General features: G+C 35.5%; 1 protein-coding gene across 1 annotated transcript in view; it reads left to right on the top strand.

The window, feature by feature from the left end:
• Window positions 1-21,793, top strand: part of LOC150098756 (transmembrane protease serine 9-like) — a 197,288-nt gene that overhangs the window by 72,977 nt on the left and 102,518 nt on the right. Inside the window, exon 12 of the mRNA XM_090405745.1 lies at window positions 10,612-10,773. Coding sequence (XP_090261871.1) covers window positions 10,612-10,773 — 162 coding nt within the window. The remainder of the gene's footprint in view (window positions 1-10,611; window positions 10,774-21,793) is intronic.

The following is a 21,793-nucleotide window of genomic DNA, read 5'->3' as shown; positions in this document are numbered from 1 at the left end:
CTTCTTCTAGTTTATGTTTGGTAAATATGATTCTACCACCTCCTCGTTTTGTTTGTATGCAGTGTTTGTGTTGTTAGAAGTGTGGCATTTGGTAGGTGGATGCCTCTTCATTGGTCGTAGACACTTCAGTCAGTATTAAAATGTCAACGTTGTCTATGTCTTCCTTCAGATAAGCTTGCAGGGTCAGCCAGTATTTTAAATGCTTCTAATGTTGATGTGGATAGTCCTTTTTTTGGGGATAGTCACTTGTTCCATTCTGTTATTGATTTCAGAATGTGACAATTATCATGTTCCGGGGTGATTACGTCTGCTTGATGGTCTGCATTCATGTAGGTTGGTGTACTGCTCCTTCTTTACAAGTTGTCATTATTCCTTTTAATGCAGCAGCCTGTTGAGGTCTACGGATTTTATTTCGATTGGTTTTGCATATTGTGTCTTTTTAAGGAATATTTTGCTATCTCTTATTCATATAAACTGGTAATTTGCTTCTGTTTTTACTTTCCTTGTTTGGTAGAATATTTTCTGGTAATATTGCGTTAAGTATTCGGACAAAATTTGGGTATTGTCGTGGTCTCCCTTCTCCCTCCAGATCCTTGACTATTGGTTTTTTAATCCTGCTAGCTTTTATAAGTGTAGTTTTCGTAGGGCTGTTGGTGAGTCGCACCACTACGGGAGGAGGACGGGAATTATTTTCTCTTTCCCTTTTTTTGTGGTAATCGATGCACTGACTGGATATCTTTTGATTCAATGGGAGCACCGATTTTTTAGTTTAGTTGTATTAAAGTGTCTCTTAGATGTTCCATAGCAAATTCTGGGAGACCGTCTATGAGGAGATCGTTTTTGTACTACTGTTGGTTTAAGAGTTCGAACTGTTGCTTTAAAGAGTTTAGTTCTTGTCGTAGTTCGGTTGTCTCTTTTATTAGATTATACTGTCTTTCCGTTAGCTTTTTAACGCAGTTTTTAATTTCTCTAACTGTCTGTAATACATCTTATACCGAGTTATTATTAAATTTAATAAATTCCTCATATTGGTTGAATTTTTCGATAATCTGTATGGTATATCTTTGAAATAGTTGTCCAAAAAATCGATTAAATAGTCTTTTAGGTTTTATGATCTTTTTTCAAGTAATGCATTTAAAGTTGGCTCGACCTTGGTTTCCGTTGTTGTTTTCTTTATGTTTAATTCTCGCTGATGATGATAGCTCTTTACAGCCTGCAGTTGTTTTCTGCATTGGCTGCTTCCTGCCTGCGGTTGAAGGCGACATTCCTTTGTTGTTTCTAAAATGCGAATATTTCCACTCGTCATGCTTCGTGTTTGATTTTCGCTGCTAAGTGGCCTCGGACAATTCCGAACATAGAAAATGCATGTTTCTCTAGCAGTTCCTACATGCTACGTGGTTTTCTTCCCCCGTTAAGTCTTTATGGCATTTATAGCGATTCATATTTCTTGTTTGAAGATCTTCATGTAATTTCTAATATGGCGACTTCCTTTTTTTTTTCGCTTTTTGCATAGTTGACCAATGTATACTTCGAATGTTGAATACTTGTAATTTACTTATTACTTAATAGATACAGTTTTTACATCAATATGTTCGTCTTGAATTTATAACGTGTCACTGATACACTATAAATGTTAATTCACAAGAAAAAATCTACTTTGCAACTTAAAATAAGGGAGCATCTAAATAGTGTGCTTGCTGCTAAAGCGCCCGATTGTAATATATATATTTTTTAACATTTTATTATTTCTCAGATAAATTACATACATTATATGAACACAAGTATGTATAACAAATACTTTCTCGTTCATAAATTTTTTAAAAATAATAATAATAACAATAACTGTTTACCATGTATATTATTACAATGTTCATAATGATGATGATTACAGATGTTTCTTTGAAATTTTACACTCTATATATACAATATCAATGGATATAATCACTCTATATTGCATAATATTGTTACAGTTATTACACACATTACTTATATTTGTTTACATATGACACTTATATTACATACATTGGTTTACATATGATGCATCTTGAATGAGAACTAATTTCTCTGCTTTCATCCTCGACCCTTATATGTAAGCTTATCTGAGGATGACACCAGTTGGTTATTATTTATTTATTTATTTATTTTTTTTTTGCTGTGTTGGGAAGCTACGAAATCTATGATTGAGAAATTCGCACGCACCCACACCCACCCATACACACAATAACTTGGAATGTATTGATGCGTCGCTGAACTGGAAGCCTGAACGAATATATTGTGTTTCATTAAGTTTGTATGGTATTTTCGGTGCATTTTTCTTGTTATGTCCTTTGAGCTCTTTTCAGGCTGTTGTTGTTTGTAAGGTTTCTGTATTCAAAAGGTAATTTGTTTATCGTGTCTGGGATGTAGAAGTTTCACGTGGCCTTTCCGTAGTGATTATTGTATTTATATGTGATATAATTAGTGGTCTGAGGTCTTGTTATACGGTATGTATTTCTGACTATCCTCTAGTTGGCATCGAAATAATGTTTTAGCAAAGCTGCATAGTGACATAAATGTTTTGCTGTCAGTATTTTGTGTTCTGACATTGCAATGTTTATAAGGTCGTGATTTTCTCTTTGTTCCCAAAAGATCAGTTTTATCATTTTGTACTGTAGCGACATTAATCTATTTAATTTGTAGGGTGCACAGAAAGCATACGTTGTTATAGCGTATCTTAGTATATTTTGGCATAGTGCTTTGTATATTGGTGTTTTTAGGTGTATGGGAACTATGTATTTTAACCTGTAGAGTTTGCCACTTATTGTTCGGAGTTTGTTGTGTAGATGTTTTATATGGCTATTCCAGTTCATATCTGCATCGAGGTAAATTCCAAGGTATCGTATTGTTTCAACCTGAGTGATTGTAGTGGTTTTGCTGTTCTGTGTATTTTTTATGTTGGAAAGTGGATGTTGGATGGTTATATATTTGTTATCAACTGGTCGAGTCAGTGAATTTCTGAATATCATCAAATTTGTCTTATCTGAGTTTAGGTGTATGAAGTTTTTCGTGAGCCAGTCTATGATCAGATTTATGTCATGTTGCATATTTGTTTGGGCTATGCTTGCGTTATTATGGATGGATATTATTGTTGTATCGTCTGCGTATTGGAATATCTTACCTTTGAGTGGTAGCTGATTAATATCGTGCGTGTAAATGTTGAATAGAGTTTGGGAGAGTACAGCTCCCTGTGGTACTCCACAGGTTACTGGTAGCTCTCTGCTTCGGTTTGATCCGATACCTGTGATATGCTTTCTATTTTGGAGGTAGTTTGTAAAACACCTGTGAAGAGGCCCGTCTATTCCAACATGCCTCAGCTTTTCTAACAAGGTTTGTTGTGTAAGTGTATCGAATACTTTAGTTAGATCAATAACGACTACCATGGCAATTTTGTTTTTGTCTAAGGCGGTATTAACTACGTCTGTAAAGTCTTCCAAGAGAGATGTTTTTCCCTTATTTTTCTGAAAACCATATTGTGTTTTGGGGATAACATGAAAGATCTCAGTGTATGCTGTGATTTTCTTCAGTATGATCGGCTCCATAATTTGAATGATAATTGGTAATGTTGCTATGGGTCTGTAATTGCTGATTAAATTTCCTTTTCCCTGTTTGTATATGGGTGTGATTATGGCGGTCTTTAGCATACTTGGTATCTGTCTTGTTTTAAATATTTTATTTATTAATTTTAGTAGGATAGGACTTAAACTAGTTGCATGTTGCTTTATATCTTTTGGTCTGATACCATCAATTCCCGGGCCTCTGTTTGGTTTGATTTGATGTATTGCAGAGAGAAGCTCTGCTTCTTTTATGGTTGGGAACCATAATGTCTGTTTTGATTGTGGTCCAAGTGGAGGGTCTCGTTTTGTGATTGGAGGAATATTTGTGTGCAGTTCTTGGATGGAGTCTGCAAAGTATTGGTTAAAGTCATTTGCTTTGTTTGATAGGTTTTGCGTCTTTCACGAGGCTGTGTTTTATGGTTTCGGAGGCGGTGGTGTTGGGAACAAAATCTAGCATCTCATTGATCAGATGCCAGGTTTGTTTCATGTTGGTTTGTGCGGAGGTTAGTTTGTCTCTGTAGTAGCTTCTTTTTGCATTTCTGATTTGTGTTGTAAGGCGATTCCTTGTTAACTTATATTCAGTTTTTAAAGCTGTGTTATTTGGATATCGCTTTAAATCTTTCCATAAAGCGTCCTTTCTGTGTATTTCTAGAATTAAGTTTTGTGTTATCCAAGGATTTTGTGTTGTTTTTGAACGAATTCTGATTTTCTTTATAGCTTTCTTATATATTTCCTCCAGTGTGAGTTTAATGTTGTTGTATAAGATATCTGCTGATTCTGATGCCAGGTGTTCCCAGTCTGTTCTTCTTATTTCGTGGTTGACTATTTCTTCGTCTATTATTGTTTTCTGTAGCTTTTCTGCTGTGGGACATTGCATGGATATTGTCTTGGTATGCTGGTTTAGAACGGTGATGTAATGGTCTGCTACTTTGCACTTTATGACTGATGCAGTGTAACTGTTTGGTGGTGCTCGGATGTTTATATGATCTAGACAGGAGGCAGTGATAGTAATTCCGAATATTTCTTCCCTATTACATGATGTTATTGTTGGTATTAGATTATACATGGATAGCGTGTCTAGGTATTATACAGTGTTGTTCTGGTTTTCGTTTGCAATATTTATGTTTATGTCGCCAATTATCAATAGGTATTCGGTTGAGCATATTTCTTGGCTTGAAAGCCAGCAATTGAGTTCGTGCAAGAATTTTATCATGTTTAGGTTTGGTGGCCTGTAAATAGCATTTAGTATTATTATGGGATGCTGTCTATTGGTGGTATCAGTGATTTCGAGGCAAAGGGTTTCAGCATGCTCAAACTGATAGGCCGTTTCTTTTGCTATTAATTTTTGTTTGATAAATATTAATAGCATTCCACCCCCTCTTTTTGTTTGACGTCATGATCTATGTTGTTGGAAGCTTGGAATTTGGAAAGCAGTCGCTTCGTCATTAGTTATAGATACTTCTCTTAGAATCATTATATCAATAATATCAGTGTAATTCCTCAGATAAGCCTGTAACAATAACCAATGTTTTCGGATGCTTCTGATATTAATATGCAAAATTGAGAGACCTCTCGCTTGTACTGTGTGTAGTTTCCATGCATCAAGCATAGAAACAGTACAGGAAATAATTTTTTTTAATAATATTTTTATTGATTTCTAAAATATTTATACAATTACAATAACCGTCTTTAGTGAAATTCCATCTTGTAATTTTTACAAATTTCAGCACTAAGTGCTACATATGTGATTAATTTTCTACATTGCATTTCAATTAAAATTTTGATAATAATACTATTTTGCATCTATATTTACAACACGTGTTCTTCTAATATTATCAATGAAGATTACACGGAATTGCTAAAAAATTGCTAAAATATTTATACATACAATAATCATCTTGTGTGACATTGCATCTTATAATTTTACAGAGTTCAGCACTAAATGCTGCAATTCCTACATTGGATTTCAATTAAAATTTTTAATAATACTTTTTTGCCTTTATATTATGTATTTACAACACATGTTCTTCTAATACTAACAATGAAGATTATACAGAATTTTTTGTATAATTTTTTATTATTTTATTTTATTTTTATTTTATTTATTTATTATTATTTTTTTAAGTTTGAGAAAGAATGATTATACATACAAATTTCTGCATTTGCTTATAAGGATTACTTGTAGATGAGTGAGGCAAGTTAATCCCACCTACTTCGAAGCTTGGGTTAGCTTTTATGAAGAGAGTGGGATTTAGCCTTCACTATTTGAGTTGTTGCTACTGTTTATGTATGGGATGTAGGCATTGGATGCTAGTGATTTGTAATGTGCATATTAGTGTTAATGGTTTCTTAACTTTGTTGGTATATTTTCCAGAATTCGTTTTTTAATGTTCTGTAGTTATCTACCTGTTTTAACTTCCTTGGCAGGTTGTTGAGTTGCGTGGGCATCTGATGTGATCTCACAAAAGAACCGTATGAGTTATTGAAGTGTGTGGAGATGTAGAGAGTTATTGTAGGTCGTGTTATACAATATATGTCTCTGTTGTTTAGATAGATGATGTTGAAGTAATTCCTTGCTAATGTCATGTAGTGTTTCAGGTTTTTAATGCTCAGAATTCTGTGTATCGCCATGTGCTTCTCGGATATTGGTTGTTGCGTGTAAGGTGTCCAGATCACTGTTGACACGATTTTCCTGTGTAGTGTTTCTAATTTTGTTAGGTGACTGTTTGATGTATTTGTATAGACTGTTATTCCGTATCTGAGTAGGGATTCGCAGATACCGTGATATAGAAGTTTTTTTATGTTGGGTGGAATAATGTCTTTAACTTGGAAGAGTTTTGCTGCGATGATCCGGAGTTTGGTGTGTAGGTATTCTATATGTTTTGTCCATTTTAGCTGGGAACCTATATACAGACCGAGGTATTTTGCGTGTGTTACAGGTTTGATTTCGGAACATTGGCAGGTATTTTTGTTGTTAATGCCGCGGTATGTGTGACAATGTATCGATAGTGATGCGAGGCGTATGATTCTTGGGTTGTGTATTATCAGCATCTGTGTTTTGGTGTCGTTGATTAGAATTGCGTTTTGGTGGAAGTATGTTGTGATTTCGTTTAGGTCTTGTTGTGCTTTGCAGAGAGCTGTGTTAATGTCTGTGTGGATTGCTAGTAGTGCAGTGTCATCTGGGAATTGAAATATTTGACTTCTTATGGATATGTTATGAACATCGCTAATGTATATGTTGAATAGAGTGGGTGATAATATGGCACCTTGAGGTACACCGTGTTTTACTTGTATACTCCGACTGTGACATGTACCTATTTTTGTTACTTTTGTTCTGTTTGAGAGGTAGTTCTTGAATCATGTATGCGGTGTTCCTCTTATACCTATTGAGTATAGTTTGGTGAGCAGTATGTCATGTTCAAGTGTGTCAAATGCTTTGGTTAGGTCCAGCAGTGTAAGGGCGGCGTACTTGTTTTTGTCGAAAGCTTTGTTATTGTGTCGGCGATGTCTTCTAGTAAAGTAATGGTGATTTTTGTTTTCTGAAAGCCGTATTGGTTTTGTGAGATGATGTTGTACTTCTGTAAATAGTTCTGTAGTCTGGTGTGTGTTATTTTTTATAGGATTTTTGAGATGACTGGTAGTGTAGCTATTGGTCTGTAGTTCTGAGTATCGTTTCTTTTGCCGTGTTTGTATATTGGCGTAATTACTGCAGCTTTTAGTTGTTGTAGAATAATGCCTGTGTCGAATATTATGTTCACGAGTTTCAAGAGTACTGGATTTATTTGTTCAAAGTGTGTTATGAGGTCTGTGAGTCTTATTTTGTCTATTCCTGGAGTGCTCTTTGGTTTTAGTGTTAGGAGTGCTTCTTTCGGTTCCTGTTTTGTTATGGATGGAAAACACATCGTTTGGTGTTGACGTTGTGCTGGTAGGTTTTTGTTAATCGTTGGTAGTTTGTCTTTTTTGAGTTGTGTGATGTTGTTTGTGAAAGCATGGTTGAATGAGTCTGCTAGTTCCTCTTGGTTTGTATCCTGACTGAAGTTTTTGCAATAAAATTTTGTGCTGAAGTTTTCGTTTTTCGGGTTACTAACTCGTTGAGTGTAGCCCATGTTTGCTTAATGTTGTCGTTATATTCCATGAATTTTTGGAAGTAGTAGCGTCTTTTTGCCCTACGAATTTTTGTTGTTAGTTTATTTCTTGTGGTTTTGTATAAAGTTTGTAAATGTGTGTTACGGGGTGACTTTTTAAGTTTTTTTGCATAGATTTTCTTTTTCAGTAATAGTATTTAGTATGTCGTCATTTATGAATGGAATTTTGTCTGTTTGTCGCCTCGTTTGTGTAGGTTTTGTTGCTTTTTTGTATATTTCTGTGAACTTTAGTTGAAAATTCTCGTATAATGTTACAGGATCGTTTATTTTAAGTAGGGAATTCCAGTGTGTATTTTTTACTTGGTTATCGACAATGCTCTTTAGTATGATCGAGTTTTGTCGACTTTTGTGGTGGTGGGAGGGGGGGGGGATAGGAAACGTAATAAAACGAAGTTGAGACAAAGTAGTGATCGGCAATTTTTACGTTAATTACTGATGATGTATATGTATGGATGGGAGCCCGTATATTGATATGACCAATGCATGATTGGTATTTCTTCTCTCGTTGGGGAGTTAATGGTAGGGTTTATGTTGTACTGACTTAGTATATCAAGATATGTGTTAGTTGTTGAAGAAGCGTGGTCAAGAGTATTTATGTTATTGTCTCCTATTAGGATGAGCCTGTGTGTTGTACGCGGTTCGATGCCGCTTAGTCATGTTTCTAACTCGTGAAGAAAACTGAGTGGATTGTTCTGGAGGTCTGTATATTGTGTTTATTGTGTATTTGATATTATTGTGGCTATTTGTGAGTTCCAAAATTAGTGTTTCTGCATGTTCGAAGTGAGTTTGTTTTTCTGTCACATTGTATTTTTCTTTGATAAATGCCACAATGCCTCCTCCTCTTTTGTTTGGTCTGCATAAGTTGTAGGTCTGATAATTATTTATGTTGTATGCGTAAATTTCTGTGTCGTTTATTGCAACTTCGGTCAGTATTAGCGCATCTAGGTTTATCATGGTATAATTGAGCTGTGTTATCAATGTAAGCCAGTGTTTTTTTATATTTCTTATGTTTGTATGTATGGTTGTGAAGTTGGTGTTGGTGGAAATGTTGTCTGACCATTTCTTCAAAGAGTCAAAGACCTTGAAGTTTATGTTGTCTGACTGGATATGTTCGCCTATGTTTCAGTTCTCCATTATATAGTTTTTAAATGAGTTCTAATCTTATTCTTAAGGATGTAGAGAGTTAGTGTTTTATATTGGTAGGCTGTGTAAGTCGGATTCACTTGTAATTATGTATACTCGAGTGTTTTCATTCTTTCTCAAAAATATCTGGGAATTCTTTGTCCACAGGAACTTGTAGTGTTTCTCTGTTTTTGTCTTCCTCGCTTGGTATAGAAGATTTTTGAAGTATGGAGTGCAGTGTTCCGTTATATAGATCGGTGGGGAGTTTCTTATCAGTTAGGATCGTTGTTGTCGGCCTTGTTTTCTTGCTTGCTGCAAGAATGGAGTCTCTCAGATTTCTGTTGGTAAAATGAGCGATGATTGGTGGCGGTCTCTCTTTATTTTTTTGTGGGCCTCGGTTGATATAGCTGATATCTGTGGTTGCGATTTGAATTCCAATTTTACTGCCGATCAGTTGCATTATGCTGCTTAAGTCTTCTGTATTTTCTTTCGTTATTCCCTCAATTTGAAGTTCTTTTTTTCTTTCTTTTTGTAGCATGTGTTCCATTTGACACTTGAGTGTGTTTACTTCTTTCAGCAATTCTTGATTTTCGCGTTGGAGTGTTTCTTGCGTTTCTATCGCTACCGTTAATTTCGTCTTTATTTCTCCCACGGTTCCTAACATTTCTTCAAAGGTCTCGTTATTGAACTGTATGTAATGTTCATACTCCTCGAATTTTTTATTAATTTGTTCCATGTGTGTATTTAATAAATCTTTCACCATGAGTTTAAATGAATCAAAGTTATCTATAATTTTAGGATCCAGAAGCGGCTTACCTTGATGTGCCTCATTACTTTTCTTTGGTGTCTGGTCTTTGTTCTTCGTTTTCTCACGGCACTGTTGACATCGCCATTCGGTCCGTTTCACAGCTCCTTTTGCTTTCCACATGCTTTCTGAGATCCCTGAACAGTGGAAGTGTTGTTTTTTGTTACATCCGGAACACTGCGGCCCGTCCCCTGGATCGCTTAATGGCTTATAGCATTTGTTGCAGCTCATTTTGCTTGAACTTCGCTGTCTCGGTGACCTTTAGCCTTTCTTCTCGTTAGCGACTATACTGCGATAATAATAATAATAATAATAATAATAATAATAATAATATATCATTTATGTTGAAATCATCATATTAGATATAAGAGAAGCAATATCAGAGAAAAGGAAAGACTCCAGTGGGTTCCACAAGGTTCTGTACTGAAACCACTGCAGTTCAACTTTTATATCAATGATATTATCATCCGACTGCAGAGAAATATTCAACTGTTTGCGTGTGATGTGAAGCTAAGAAGAATTACTGTTTATTGGATTATTGGATCTTCAGGAAGATCTGAATAAGCTGGAAAGCTGAAAAAATTATGGGGAAATCAGTTTCATATCGCTAAGTGTAAGATTTTGAAATTTTGGAAACCACTAATGGGAGACAATAATACTCTATTTGTAGAACAATACTGAAGGAAGTGGAAGAGGAAGATATGAGATCTTGGTTTGATGGTGCATGGAAATTTGAAATTCATGGAAATGTTATAAAGGTAATAAAGATAAATCAGAGGGTTTCTGTAACGATGAGACAAACGGTGATCAGCTTAAATAAAACGAGTAGCATTGTATAAGGCCCTGAACCATTTCTGAAGGTAATAACTATCATGTAAAAAAACTGAATAAAATCTAATTATTCAGTTTTGTATTTAAATTTTTTTAAATTTTATAATTTAAACAGGGTGAATTCGGCGCTCCTTTGATGAAAGACAGAGGAAGATTCTATATAGTTGGAGTAACTTCTTGGGGAAGTGGAGATCAGTGTCATGATCCTGACAAGCCTCGTGTATTTGCAGCAGTCAATACGAACCTGAAGTGGATCGCAGATGAAACAGGATTAGAAGTAGCCGAAGAAATATAACTTCTAAATCTAATAATTAGATATTATGTTGATAGAAATCACAAGACTGTATTGATAATACTATCTGAATAAAGAATTTGTGAAGTATGTGTAACTTTCCAATACAACAAAGAAATATGACCGACTGTTTTTTCAAACTATTTTTTTTTTTGTATTTTATAATCTTTTAAAATTAAAAATTAAAAAAAAAAAAGGAACGAAAATTGTCTAGTGAAGTTTTGCTGAACAGCCTCATACAAATTCATTGGCCTTTCACACACAGTATTTTAATATCCAGTCCTTCGATAATACAAAAATCTAGTAATAATCATCTGCTTAAAAAATCAGAAAAAAAAGGTCAACTGACAGTAATAGCGCCATGCGGTTCATTTAGAAAGATACCAATTGATATCTATTACCATATTAAGAAGCGGTGACTTAAAATTAGTCAAATACTGTAGAGAGTATTTGAGTACTTTTAGCAAGAAATATTAACACGCAAATTCTACCCGCTGTAAGTTTGGTTGGGAGGTGAAAATGATCGATTCCTTTACTTTTGTTCAGCAGAGGTATTCAACCGTACACAGCCTTCCGAATTTAAACAGTTAAATACTGCTTTAATAAAAATGTAATCAAGTAAACGAAATAATAATAAATAAAATGGAAAGCATTAGAAATAGCGAAAAGCTGTCAAAAAATTTCCGAGTAGTTTTTCAAATTTTTCATCGCCGTGAATAATTTCATGATAAACTATTTAATCAGAAATATCCGGACACCATTTCGTAGCAGTGCATATGGCTATATGTACATCATAACCACGTCTCATACAAGTGTTTGGAAGCACACGGTCTTGCAATTTTCATAGACAAATAATAACAGTAAAAAGGACAGTGCTGGAGAGCTCAATCACTTTCGATGTGTCACTATCAGTGCATTTTTTTGGGGAGGGGGAAAGGGGGGGAGGAGAGAAGAACGCAGCAGTACGACGTACCAGCATCTTTGCTAATTGTTACACGTGACATGCGGTTGAGGTATGGTCTTAATTTTCAACTTTCTTGCTAGCAAAGAATGCGTACAGACACCAGTTCTTTTATAATATTTAGAAAAATAAAAATAAAATGTTCGGGAAATTCCTGTCCTGCTGTGGCTACACCGATCAACTGTAAGTAAGTGATGTTATTGTAAAGTGGAAATGCCCAGAAGCAACAAGAACACAATCGCAATTTAGTAAGTTACGTATTGTCACATAGCGGGACCGCGGAATGATGAAGTGCATTGTGCGAAAAAGTCGCTTGTTCTCCAATGAAGCATTCGCTACCGAGTTCTGAAATGCCCCTGCAAGTAACGCTAGCACGTCCACCCACTGTTTGTCTAGGCTTGAAGAACATGACGTTCTATAGTTGCATAGTCGCACACATGACCTAACATCAACAACAGCAACGCTAAATGTTGGATGGTGTTAAGCTCTCCACCACTGGAGTCTGAAGCAGTACAAACGCGTTCTCTGAAGGGATGAATGACGCCTCACTATTTAGTAGTCGGACGGAGCAAGCGTGGGTTTGACGATTGCCAGAAGAAGAATGCAACCTCCCAAATATGTTGTTCCAATTGTGAAATTTGGAAGATGAGGCATCATGGTAGAGAACTTTTTTATTGTTTGAGCAGCCCCCCCCCCCTCCAAATTATAGTGACAGGGAAGCTTAACGTAGTGTCCTATAATGACCTTCCAGACAGTTCGGTGCTTCCAAGTTTATGAAAATACTTCTATGAAGGCCCTTTTATGTATCAACCCAACAATTCCTCCATCCACAAAGCAAGATCTGTACAGGAATTGTTTAATGAGATGGATGTGAAGGATTTGACTATCCTGAATAGAGCCATGAGCTCAATCCCTTCGAATACCGGTGGAATGTACGGGCATGCTGAGTGCGAACCAGGACGAATCGCCCAATGACACCGACCGCACCAATGCTCTTTCTGTAATAATAGAAAACGATTATCATACCAAAATCTAGTGGAAAGCTTTCCTAGAAGATTGAAGGCTGTTATAAAAGCAAAGGGATGAGGTAAGAGTTCGGATGAGTAGGCATTCGGATATACTTGATCAGATAGTTCACATAACTGGTGAATTTGATGTTATTTGTTATTTGTTTATTTTTTCAAAGCAATCTCCAGTGGAATAGCCCAAGTGTGATATCGTGGCAACGAACGTTTCTTATCACCTACACCATCTGGCATGGGAAACGTTTAATGCATTTCAAGTGATAAATTTTGCTATCGAATATGTGTCTTAGAAAAATAACAACTATTTGTAAGTTAATAAGTCAAATCTCACTTAACTACAGACTTTTGTGTTTGTGTATTTTTACTGACTTGCAACAACAACAAAAAAATTAATTATTTGACTATTTGCTAAAGATTTAATTAAACGCATTAAGCCTCGTAGTAGTTTTTTACACGCCAGTTCATACCTATAGATATTGTAAACTTCAGTTTTCAATACTTGTAGATATGCAAATTCCTGAAGTTGCTTTGCAAGATAATATTAGTTTGAAAAAATTGATATTGAAAAATGGAGATATTGAAAAAAATTCGATAAATGAGGTTTTTATGGCTTAAATTCTTCCCACTCAAGTGTTACATTAAAAAAAGGCTTTAAAAAAGTTTATTTTATTCGTCGCACAACGGGAATTTCGTCTACTACTTTTCCTTATACTCCATCAGGGTGCCCCATCTTCATTGTTACGCAATTGCAAAATTATTTAGATGCCTTACTTTTCTCCTATACGGCGTACCCAGCTGAAAGCTACTTGCTATGACACAAGAGATTATTATTATTATTATTATTATTATTATTATTATAAAAATTCTCCATGGAGTCAAACACTCATCGTGGGAGGTCCACTGTTACACACACACAGTTTATCATACCGCACCTTAAATATAGTATATTTATCTCTGCACTCACCACACATACTCAGGCAGTGCATTCCAGTCACTCACTACTCTCCATGCAAAAAACCTGCTCCTCACCCCTTCCTCACACCCTCCTTATGCAGCTTCCAGGAATGACCTCTTATTTCTTCCTATCTTCACCCATTCTGTGGAAAACCTCCCCGACATTAATCTGGTAATAACCTCTTGCCAGCTTATATGTCTCGATCAATCCCCTCTTCTCCTTCTATCCACCATCTTGTCAATCTTTTTGTCAAGCATTTTGTCAATCTGTCTTCATACTCAACATACTAGAGACCAGAAACCACCTTAATCAATCGTCTCTGAACCTTTTCCAATACATCTTCGTCTTTTTGAAAGCCAGGTGACCAAATCTGTGCACAGTAATCCATATGTGGCCTAATCAAAGCCTTATACAAAGGAATCGAACAACCTTACTTCGATTCTTTCTTCTAATCTACAAGTCAATGTCCTCCGCATCATTCCGATTATACGCCGTGTTGTCTTCACAATTTTAGTAACGTGTCCCGGAAATTTTAGTTCCTTGTCTACAATCACTCCCAGATCTCTCATCTCCTCTATCACTTCCAAGATATTTCCACCGATTGTGTACTCTACATCCCATCCCTGCTTCTCAAATTACAAAACCTTACACTTTGTACCATTGAATTGATATTCCCACTCATTTACCACTACATTCAGCTAGTGTATTCGAAGTTCTCTTGCAAAGCTACAGCATCCTCTCTTATCCAGATAGCTGTCCCCAACTTTGTATCAGTGGCGCAACCAGAGGAGGCCAAGAGGCCCTGCCTCTCCCCCCCCCCCCAAAAGGAAAAAACACTAGGAAAATTTTCCAAAAATCTTTTCCGAATTAATGAAATTATTTTTTAAAATTTATGTTGTGTCGGGTCTTCTATTTCTATATTACTTATGAATTAGCGATTATTGCAGATGCTCAGTCATAGGTTGTATGCTATGCGTAGCGTGTATTCTCGAATTGTCTACTCGTCCCCCTCCCCAAATAAAATTTACACATTTTATTCGACTGAAATAATATTTCAGCCGAATAAAATGTGTAAATTTAAATGGGAAAATGGGTGAGTCATTGATGTTTTATGTATTTTAAGTAAGACCATATATAGGGTGTCCCAAAATTCACGCAAGAAGTAATTTTGATAGAAAACACAGGTTTTCAATTAAAAATTGTAATTTCTTATTGATTCATAAAGTATACAGTATAGGGTTATGCATGGAATAGCATATCGGGTAAATGGCCTCCACGGCTTTGCTGCCACATACGCACTCTTTTGTCGAAATTTTCCATGTCCGTTTTGCATAAATGTGGCTGAATTTCGTTGATACAGCACGCAATTTCCTCCTTCACGGCGTGGGTGGTCATGGGCTTGTTGGCATAAACCTTAGACTTCAGAAAACGCCAAAGAAAAAAAGTCCAACGGCGTTAAGTCACATGATCTGGGCGGCCAATTCTGATCACCAAAACGGGAAATTACACGACCAGGAAATGACTCATGCAGTAATTGAATTGTTTCTCTAGCTGTATGGCACGTGGCACCGTCTTGTTGAAATCACATGTCGTCCACATCCACATCTTGCAATTTAGGCACAAAAAACTGGATTATCATGTTGCCATTAACTGTTATTGCCTTACCAGCCGCATTTTCGAAGAAGAATGGACCGATAATGCCTCCAGCCCAAAATCCCCACCAAACAGTGACACGTTGTGGATGCATTTGTTTCTCAACAATCACTTGTGGATTTTCTGAACCCCAAATGCGACAATTTTGTCGACTGACTAAGCCATAAAGATGAAAATGAGCCTCATCGCTGAATATGATTTTGTTCGAAAAATAAGCATCCACTTGTTGTTGTTCCATAATCCATTCAACGAACTCTATTCGCTGTGTGTGGTCATTTTTAATAACCCAGAACTGTCAGCTGTCATGCTTTTTTTTTTCTCGTTGGCAACACTTTACCACACAAATGGCGTTAAATTTAAATCTTGCGTGAATTTTGGGACACCCTGTATAAATATGGTCTTACTTAAATTTTTTTTTCTTGTGAAATTTCTTGCCACAAACTAACCAGAGACTCTTTTTTTTAAAAAAAAACACTCAGAAAATTAAAAGTCTTATTTTTTCATGCAAGCCCTCAAATTATTATTATTTCAAGAAACTGTGTCAATTCTCAGAAGCCAAAGGAATTGGGTATTAAATTAATAGCCAGAATTTTAGTGGAGAAGATTTTACCTGAAAAGTGAAAATTCTGTTACTATATCTGTAGATACCTCACCAGACTAGAAAACACAGTCGTACTTAAAGTACGACTGTTAGAATTTGGTTATTTTCCAGAGAGACAGTAGATATTTTAACCCAACACATTATTAAAACACTTAAAAAAGTTTCGTTTAGAAAAGAAGGTACATTTTTCTTTTCTTTTCAAACATTTGTACATGATAAACATATGGCAGGCAGTCGAAACTTTTTTTTCTTTCAAAACTTGACAACACATGTTGTTCCATTAGGATAACAAACAAACAAAAAAGAGAGCCGTGATAGCTAATAATGTAATTGTGTATTTTGAAATGAATAAAGTACAAATGAATTTTTTTTCTTGTGAAAGTTCTTGCCACAAACTAGCCAAAGACATTTTTTTTTTTTTTTTGGGAAATCCTCTCAGTGAATTTAAAGTCTTATTTCTTCATGCAAGCCATCAATGTTTCAAGAAACTGTGTCAACTCTTGGAAACAAAAGGAATCGGGTATTAAATTAATAGCCGGAATTTTTAGTGGAGCAGATTTTACTTGAAAAGTGACAATTCTGTACATGATAAAAAAAGTTTAAACTGAAGTGACTTCGAGTCGAAACTTATTTCCCAACTTTACCACCCATACATTCTAATGTTGGAGGAATTAAAAACAGAGACCATAGCAAATAGCTGATTTGTAGTTTTGTGAATAAAGTACAAATGAACTGAAAAGTGACAATTTTGTTACTATATCTGTAGATACCTTCACTAGATTAGACAAAATAGTCATAAATTCTAACAATACGATGATAGAATTTGATTATTTTACAGAGAAACAGCAAATATTTTAGCCCTTCATGTTACTAAAACTCTTAAAAAGTTTGCTGTAGAAAATAGAAAGATATCATAGTGTATTTAAGAAAATACTAGCAAAGAGTTCCAACCCAAACACACGATTTATCACCTAGGTACAACAAATTGCGACCGGAAATGAGACACATCTTTAAGACAAGATATGTCTCATTTCCGTTATAGTGTGAATATGAGTTAAACTGAATTTTATAAGTAAAATAGAGAAAAATAACCAATCAATTTGAAAAGAATAAAATATATATATATATATATATATATATATATATATAGAGAGAGAGAGAGAGAGAGAGAGAGAGAGAGAGAGAGCCATATCAAAAATTCTGCATCGAGAGATGTGAGGTTATTGGTTGCTGGCAGATATTACTCATGAAAAAGATACATTGAGTTTATATTCACTACCATGGGAAAAACATAGCATGATCCCAGTAGGAAGGAAATTAACAAAGAGTAAACAAACAAAGAAAAAATCTAAGGGAACCAAAGTCAACTGGCTTTTCATGTGATTTACAGAACTTTCGGTCTTTCAATGCTTGGGTTTTGTGTGTGTTGTGTGGAGATTATATGCTTATAAATCAACTATTTTGGAATATCTACTGGCATTCAAAAAACCTCGCAAGTTCCAAGATGCCCCTTCTGGAAAAAATGGAAGTTAATCTTTTTTGTTTAACTTAAACATAAAAAGTGATATTTTTAATTTCAATGACCGCTGCTCGTATGTTTTGGTAAAAGCATTTCTAATTCTAATACTGAATAGTTTTTTTTTTCATAAGAACAAGCATAGGGTACATACATAAGATAGTGTCACTATGGGATACATTAGCGACTTTCCATGTCCAAGTTACTATAATATGATTAAAAGTTGTTCGGGCAATGGAAAAAAAATTGTAAGACTGTAATTTAAATTATCATTAGAATTTCTAGACTACATACAAAAGTTGTAATCCATTTAAGCTCTGTTTATTTTAATTTATGTTTTTTAAATGCCGTTTAGTTTTTCTCTTGACTGTAAACTAAAAATACCAATAGTCAAAACATTTTGTAAAAAAAGATAACGTTAATTAGCACAAATAATGAAGTTTAAGTTCTTAAATGTAGACAGATCAAAATATTCGGATGTGTTTTGTATATTAGAAAAAATTGTGTGTTTGACGGTCACCAGCATATAGCTAAATTATTCAGAAAAGCCTAAATGCTGTCGCCATCTCAACTCTACTCAAAGAATTCCCATAGTCTTTAACAGGAAAGAAATACCCCAATCAATATTTTAAAATTAGTACTGCCATCTATAAACAACCAAACACAAAACTTGATGAAAATGACGGATGTTTGTCACCCTGGGAAATTACAAGATAACTTATCTCAAAAAGATCGCCCACAATTCCATAGCCAAACCAAAACACCACGTGATGTCATGTGCTGTTTTGGTTTGACTGTACTGTTTTGGTTTTGCCATCTCGACTCTACTCTAAGAATTTCCATAGTCTTTAACAGGAAAGAAATATGCTAAACTATATTGGAAAATTAGTACTACCATTTATAGACAACCAAACACAAAACTTGATGACAATGACGGATGTTTGTCACCCTGAGAAATTACAAGATATCTTATCTCAAAAATATTATCCACAGTTCTATAGCCAAACCAAAACACCACGTGATGTCTCAGAGATATATGTTCCCCAGAAATTACCAATCACATAACGTCACGATTCCTTATCTCGAAAAACAACCAACAATGCTGGACGCGAACCAAACACACCACGTGATGTCCCTGACAGAAGGGGAGTCCTCAGCGAAATTCTAAACATTCCAAACTCTATTTTATCACTATCCATCACCCATAATACCATATGCAAACCATTTACATATCCACAACTCATAACAACACACATCCATGACACTGATGTCGCTTCCCCCATTTACCCTATCCCTATATTTGTCATTGTGTCCCACCAATCACTACACGAATGCTTATCCACTAATATATATCTTCCTTTCCATTCAAATCAATAACGTCACTTATTTACAACTAACAAATGACGTCACTTATCTTCATCTGATAACAACACACATCCATGACACTAACATCACTTCCCCTTTTCATGCTACCACTATTTTGTTCATGTTGTCCCACCAATCACGACACGAGTCCTTATCTACAACCATCACCCACAATTCCATACGCGAACCAAAACACAATAACTGACGTCACAGACACATCTTCCCCCAGGGAAATTCCAAACATTCCAAACTCATGACATTACGCCACGCCTTCATCACAATGACGCCAATGATCTCATCACACAGCGATGTCAAGAATCCTTATCTTATCTTGTTCTTGTTCTAATATATCTTCTCTAATAAGTGGGGTCCTTACTACTAACAGGCGTTACGAAAGAATGCAACCAAAGCAAAAATTAAGAACATCAGTACTAACAGTAAATGCAGATTATGCAATCAGATAGAAATTGTAGAACATTTCATCAGTGTCTGCAGCAGGATAGCCTAAACTGTTCATAAATACCGTGCTCAAGTAACTGGAACCATCCATAAGCATGTATGCAAAAATATGGTTTTACATCAACATCATTTCAGACGTAGGACGCCAGCAAAGGTTGGGCGATTGGTAGAACCTCTGCTACTAAATGCTCACGCAAAAAGGTAAACAAGTATGAGCGCGGTTAGTAGTTTGGAAGGAAGCAATCATTCGAAGGTGTTGGTAAACTCTCCCTCAATGAGTCTTTGTACTCCCTGGAAGTGACACATAAAAAAAATAATTATTATTATTATTACAGTCATAAACCTTTCATCACATTGATGGTCTATCACTTCAAAATTTCCCATGAACTTAACTTTTTTTACTGTTCTGATGTCCGAAACAAATGAAAATTGTAATCCATATAGATGACGAATGAAAGTGGATATATTGTACATCATTGTCTCCCACCTGATTTAAAATCAAACCAACTGCCTGTACCTCCTTTAATTCAGAGTGCTGACTTATAATTCAAATATGGAGTAAGTATTGCTTGATATGATGTCCTCTTTAAATCATATTACTCTAGTGCAATTAATGACTTTATTGATGGCACCTTATAATATGTCTTTTGCAGACTAATACAGATTCTTGTTATATTCCCATGTCTTTTGCACTATCTGACTTGAAGTGAAAATTTGATTCGAATAACTTTTATTTGGCATGAAACTAGTTTGTTCTTATCCAAGCTTCCCTTCCACAATTTTTCTTGGCCCTTTCTTCAGTTTATTTGTATAAATGTATCTACAAATACATGATAAGAAAATTCCTCTATACTCAGACTGTCATTTGTTTTGTCTTTTTATAGATGAGTACTAAGAGTTATGCATATCACTCGTCAAGAATTTCACTCTCTGACCAAGACTCCGGAATTGTACAGTTTAGCCACTTTAAACGGTCATATTTGAACATTTCAAATCGAATATCGCTTATGTCAATTGCCTTTCTACATTTCAAGTGTTTAATGACTTTTATCTACCTTAAATATTCATGTATAATTCTGAACGCATTCTTCTTGTGTTTCCTATCACCGCACTTTCTCAGGATCTTTCTTGTAGCCACATTTCAAAGTAATTACTTTAGACATCTAGAATATCTTGATCTTTAGGTTTCATGTAACCTTTATTATCTTTGATTCCTTTTACAATACTCATTCTTCCATTTCTAAGTTTTTTCAAAGAGGGCGATCAAAATTAAAGTATCCCTATAGCCTTGTGAAGCTCAACCAAAATGCGGATCCAAGTGCTGCGAAAAATTGCAGGAATACGTTGTGCGTCATGCTCAAACGATGTCTGAGGGGAAGAAAAGTAGTTTGAAAGGCAGGGGCACTGTATGATGAACCGAATGTAGATGTAAGGAGAATAAAAACACACATAAATGACTCATTTTTATTTACTTTCATTATGCATTTTAAGTTAAACACTTGAAATCGCATGCTGTCTGTTTCCGTATGACGCATGATGTACTCATGCAAAGTTTCGCATCCATTGAATAACGGATAGCACCCCACGAAGCCATAAACAGAGAAACAAGAACAAGAATGACGCATTTCATTGCCATCTTCTGTTGCTTAACACTTTCACGCTACTACTTAGCAATTTGGGCATTGTTAGAGCTCTTTGAATTTGGCAGAATTTTAAGAGCATGAAATTATGTCTCTGTTTGTAGGTATACATCTCAACCTCTCAGATTCTTATTGATGCCACCGATAGAGAAGTTCTGTCTAGAATTGGTCGATTACAGATTAGAGTGGGTTTCCACGATATCTAAAATTTCCTCGTTTCACAAAACAAAACGTGAATTGATGATAATAGGATTATGTTTCAAAACATTTTATTTAAGAAAATACCATTTTTGAGTTTCATTCACGAACACTTTTTTCCTTAATAGTTATCGCCTAGTTCCGCCAAACTGGCGGTTTGTCCCAGAACAGACAAACCGCCATCCCCTGAACGCACATGGATTGCAGTCATGAATACGTCCCAGCCATATGCGTCCCAAGCCCTGATAAAATGGGGGGGGGGGGAGGGAACGCAATGGTGAACTACTCTTTAAAAATCTCACCAGGAATACTTTGTGGGCAAAACTTACAAAGTCACCTACGGTCGGACACGACTGAAAGGGAAAACTAGTTACCAGGAAAAGAACTGGAGTAAAAGATATTCACAATATCTTCTACTCCAGTTCTTTGTGAATTGTTGTAAAGCATGTAAATGGAGATGGGTTGACCATATTATTAGACTTCCAGATATAAGGAGGAAAAATTTAAGCACTGAGTAGATACCAAGAGAAAGAAAGAAAGAAAGAAAGAAAGAGAAGGAAAGGGCACCAAAGAACAAGAAAGAGGAAAGATCTACAAAGGTTTGACATGACAGATGTAGCCATTGGCTAGAG

This window comes from Typopeltis vanoorti, chromosome 15, assembly GCF_054136105.1.
Source record: "Typopeltis vanoorti isolate ZY-2024b chromosome 15, IOZ_Tvanoo_1.0, whole genome shotgun sequence".
In the NCBI taxonomy this organism is placed as follows: Eukaryota; Metazoa; Arthropoda; class Arachnida; order Uropygi; family Thelyphonidae; genus Typopeltis; species Typopeltis vanoorti.
Note: the sequence above shows the minus strand (reverse complement) of the source record. Positions and strands in the feature narration are given on the sequence as shown.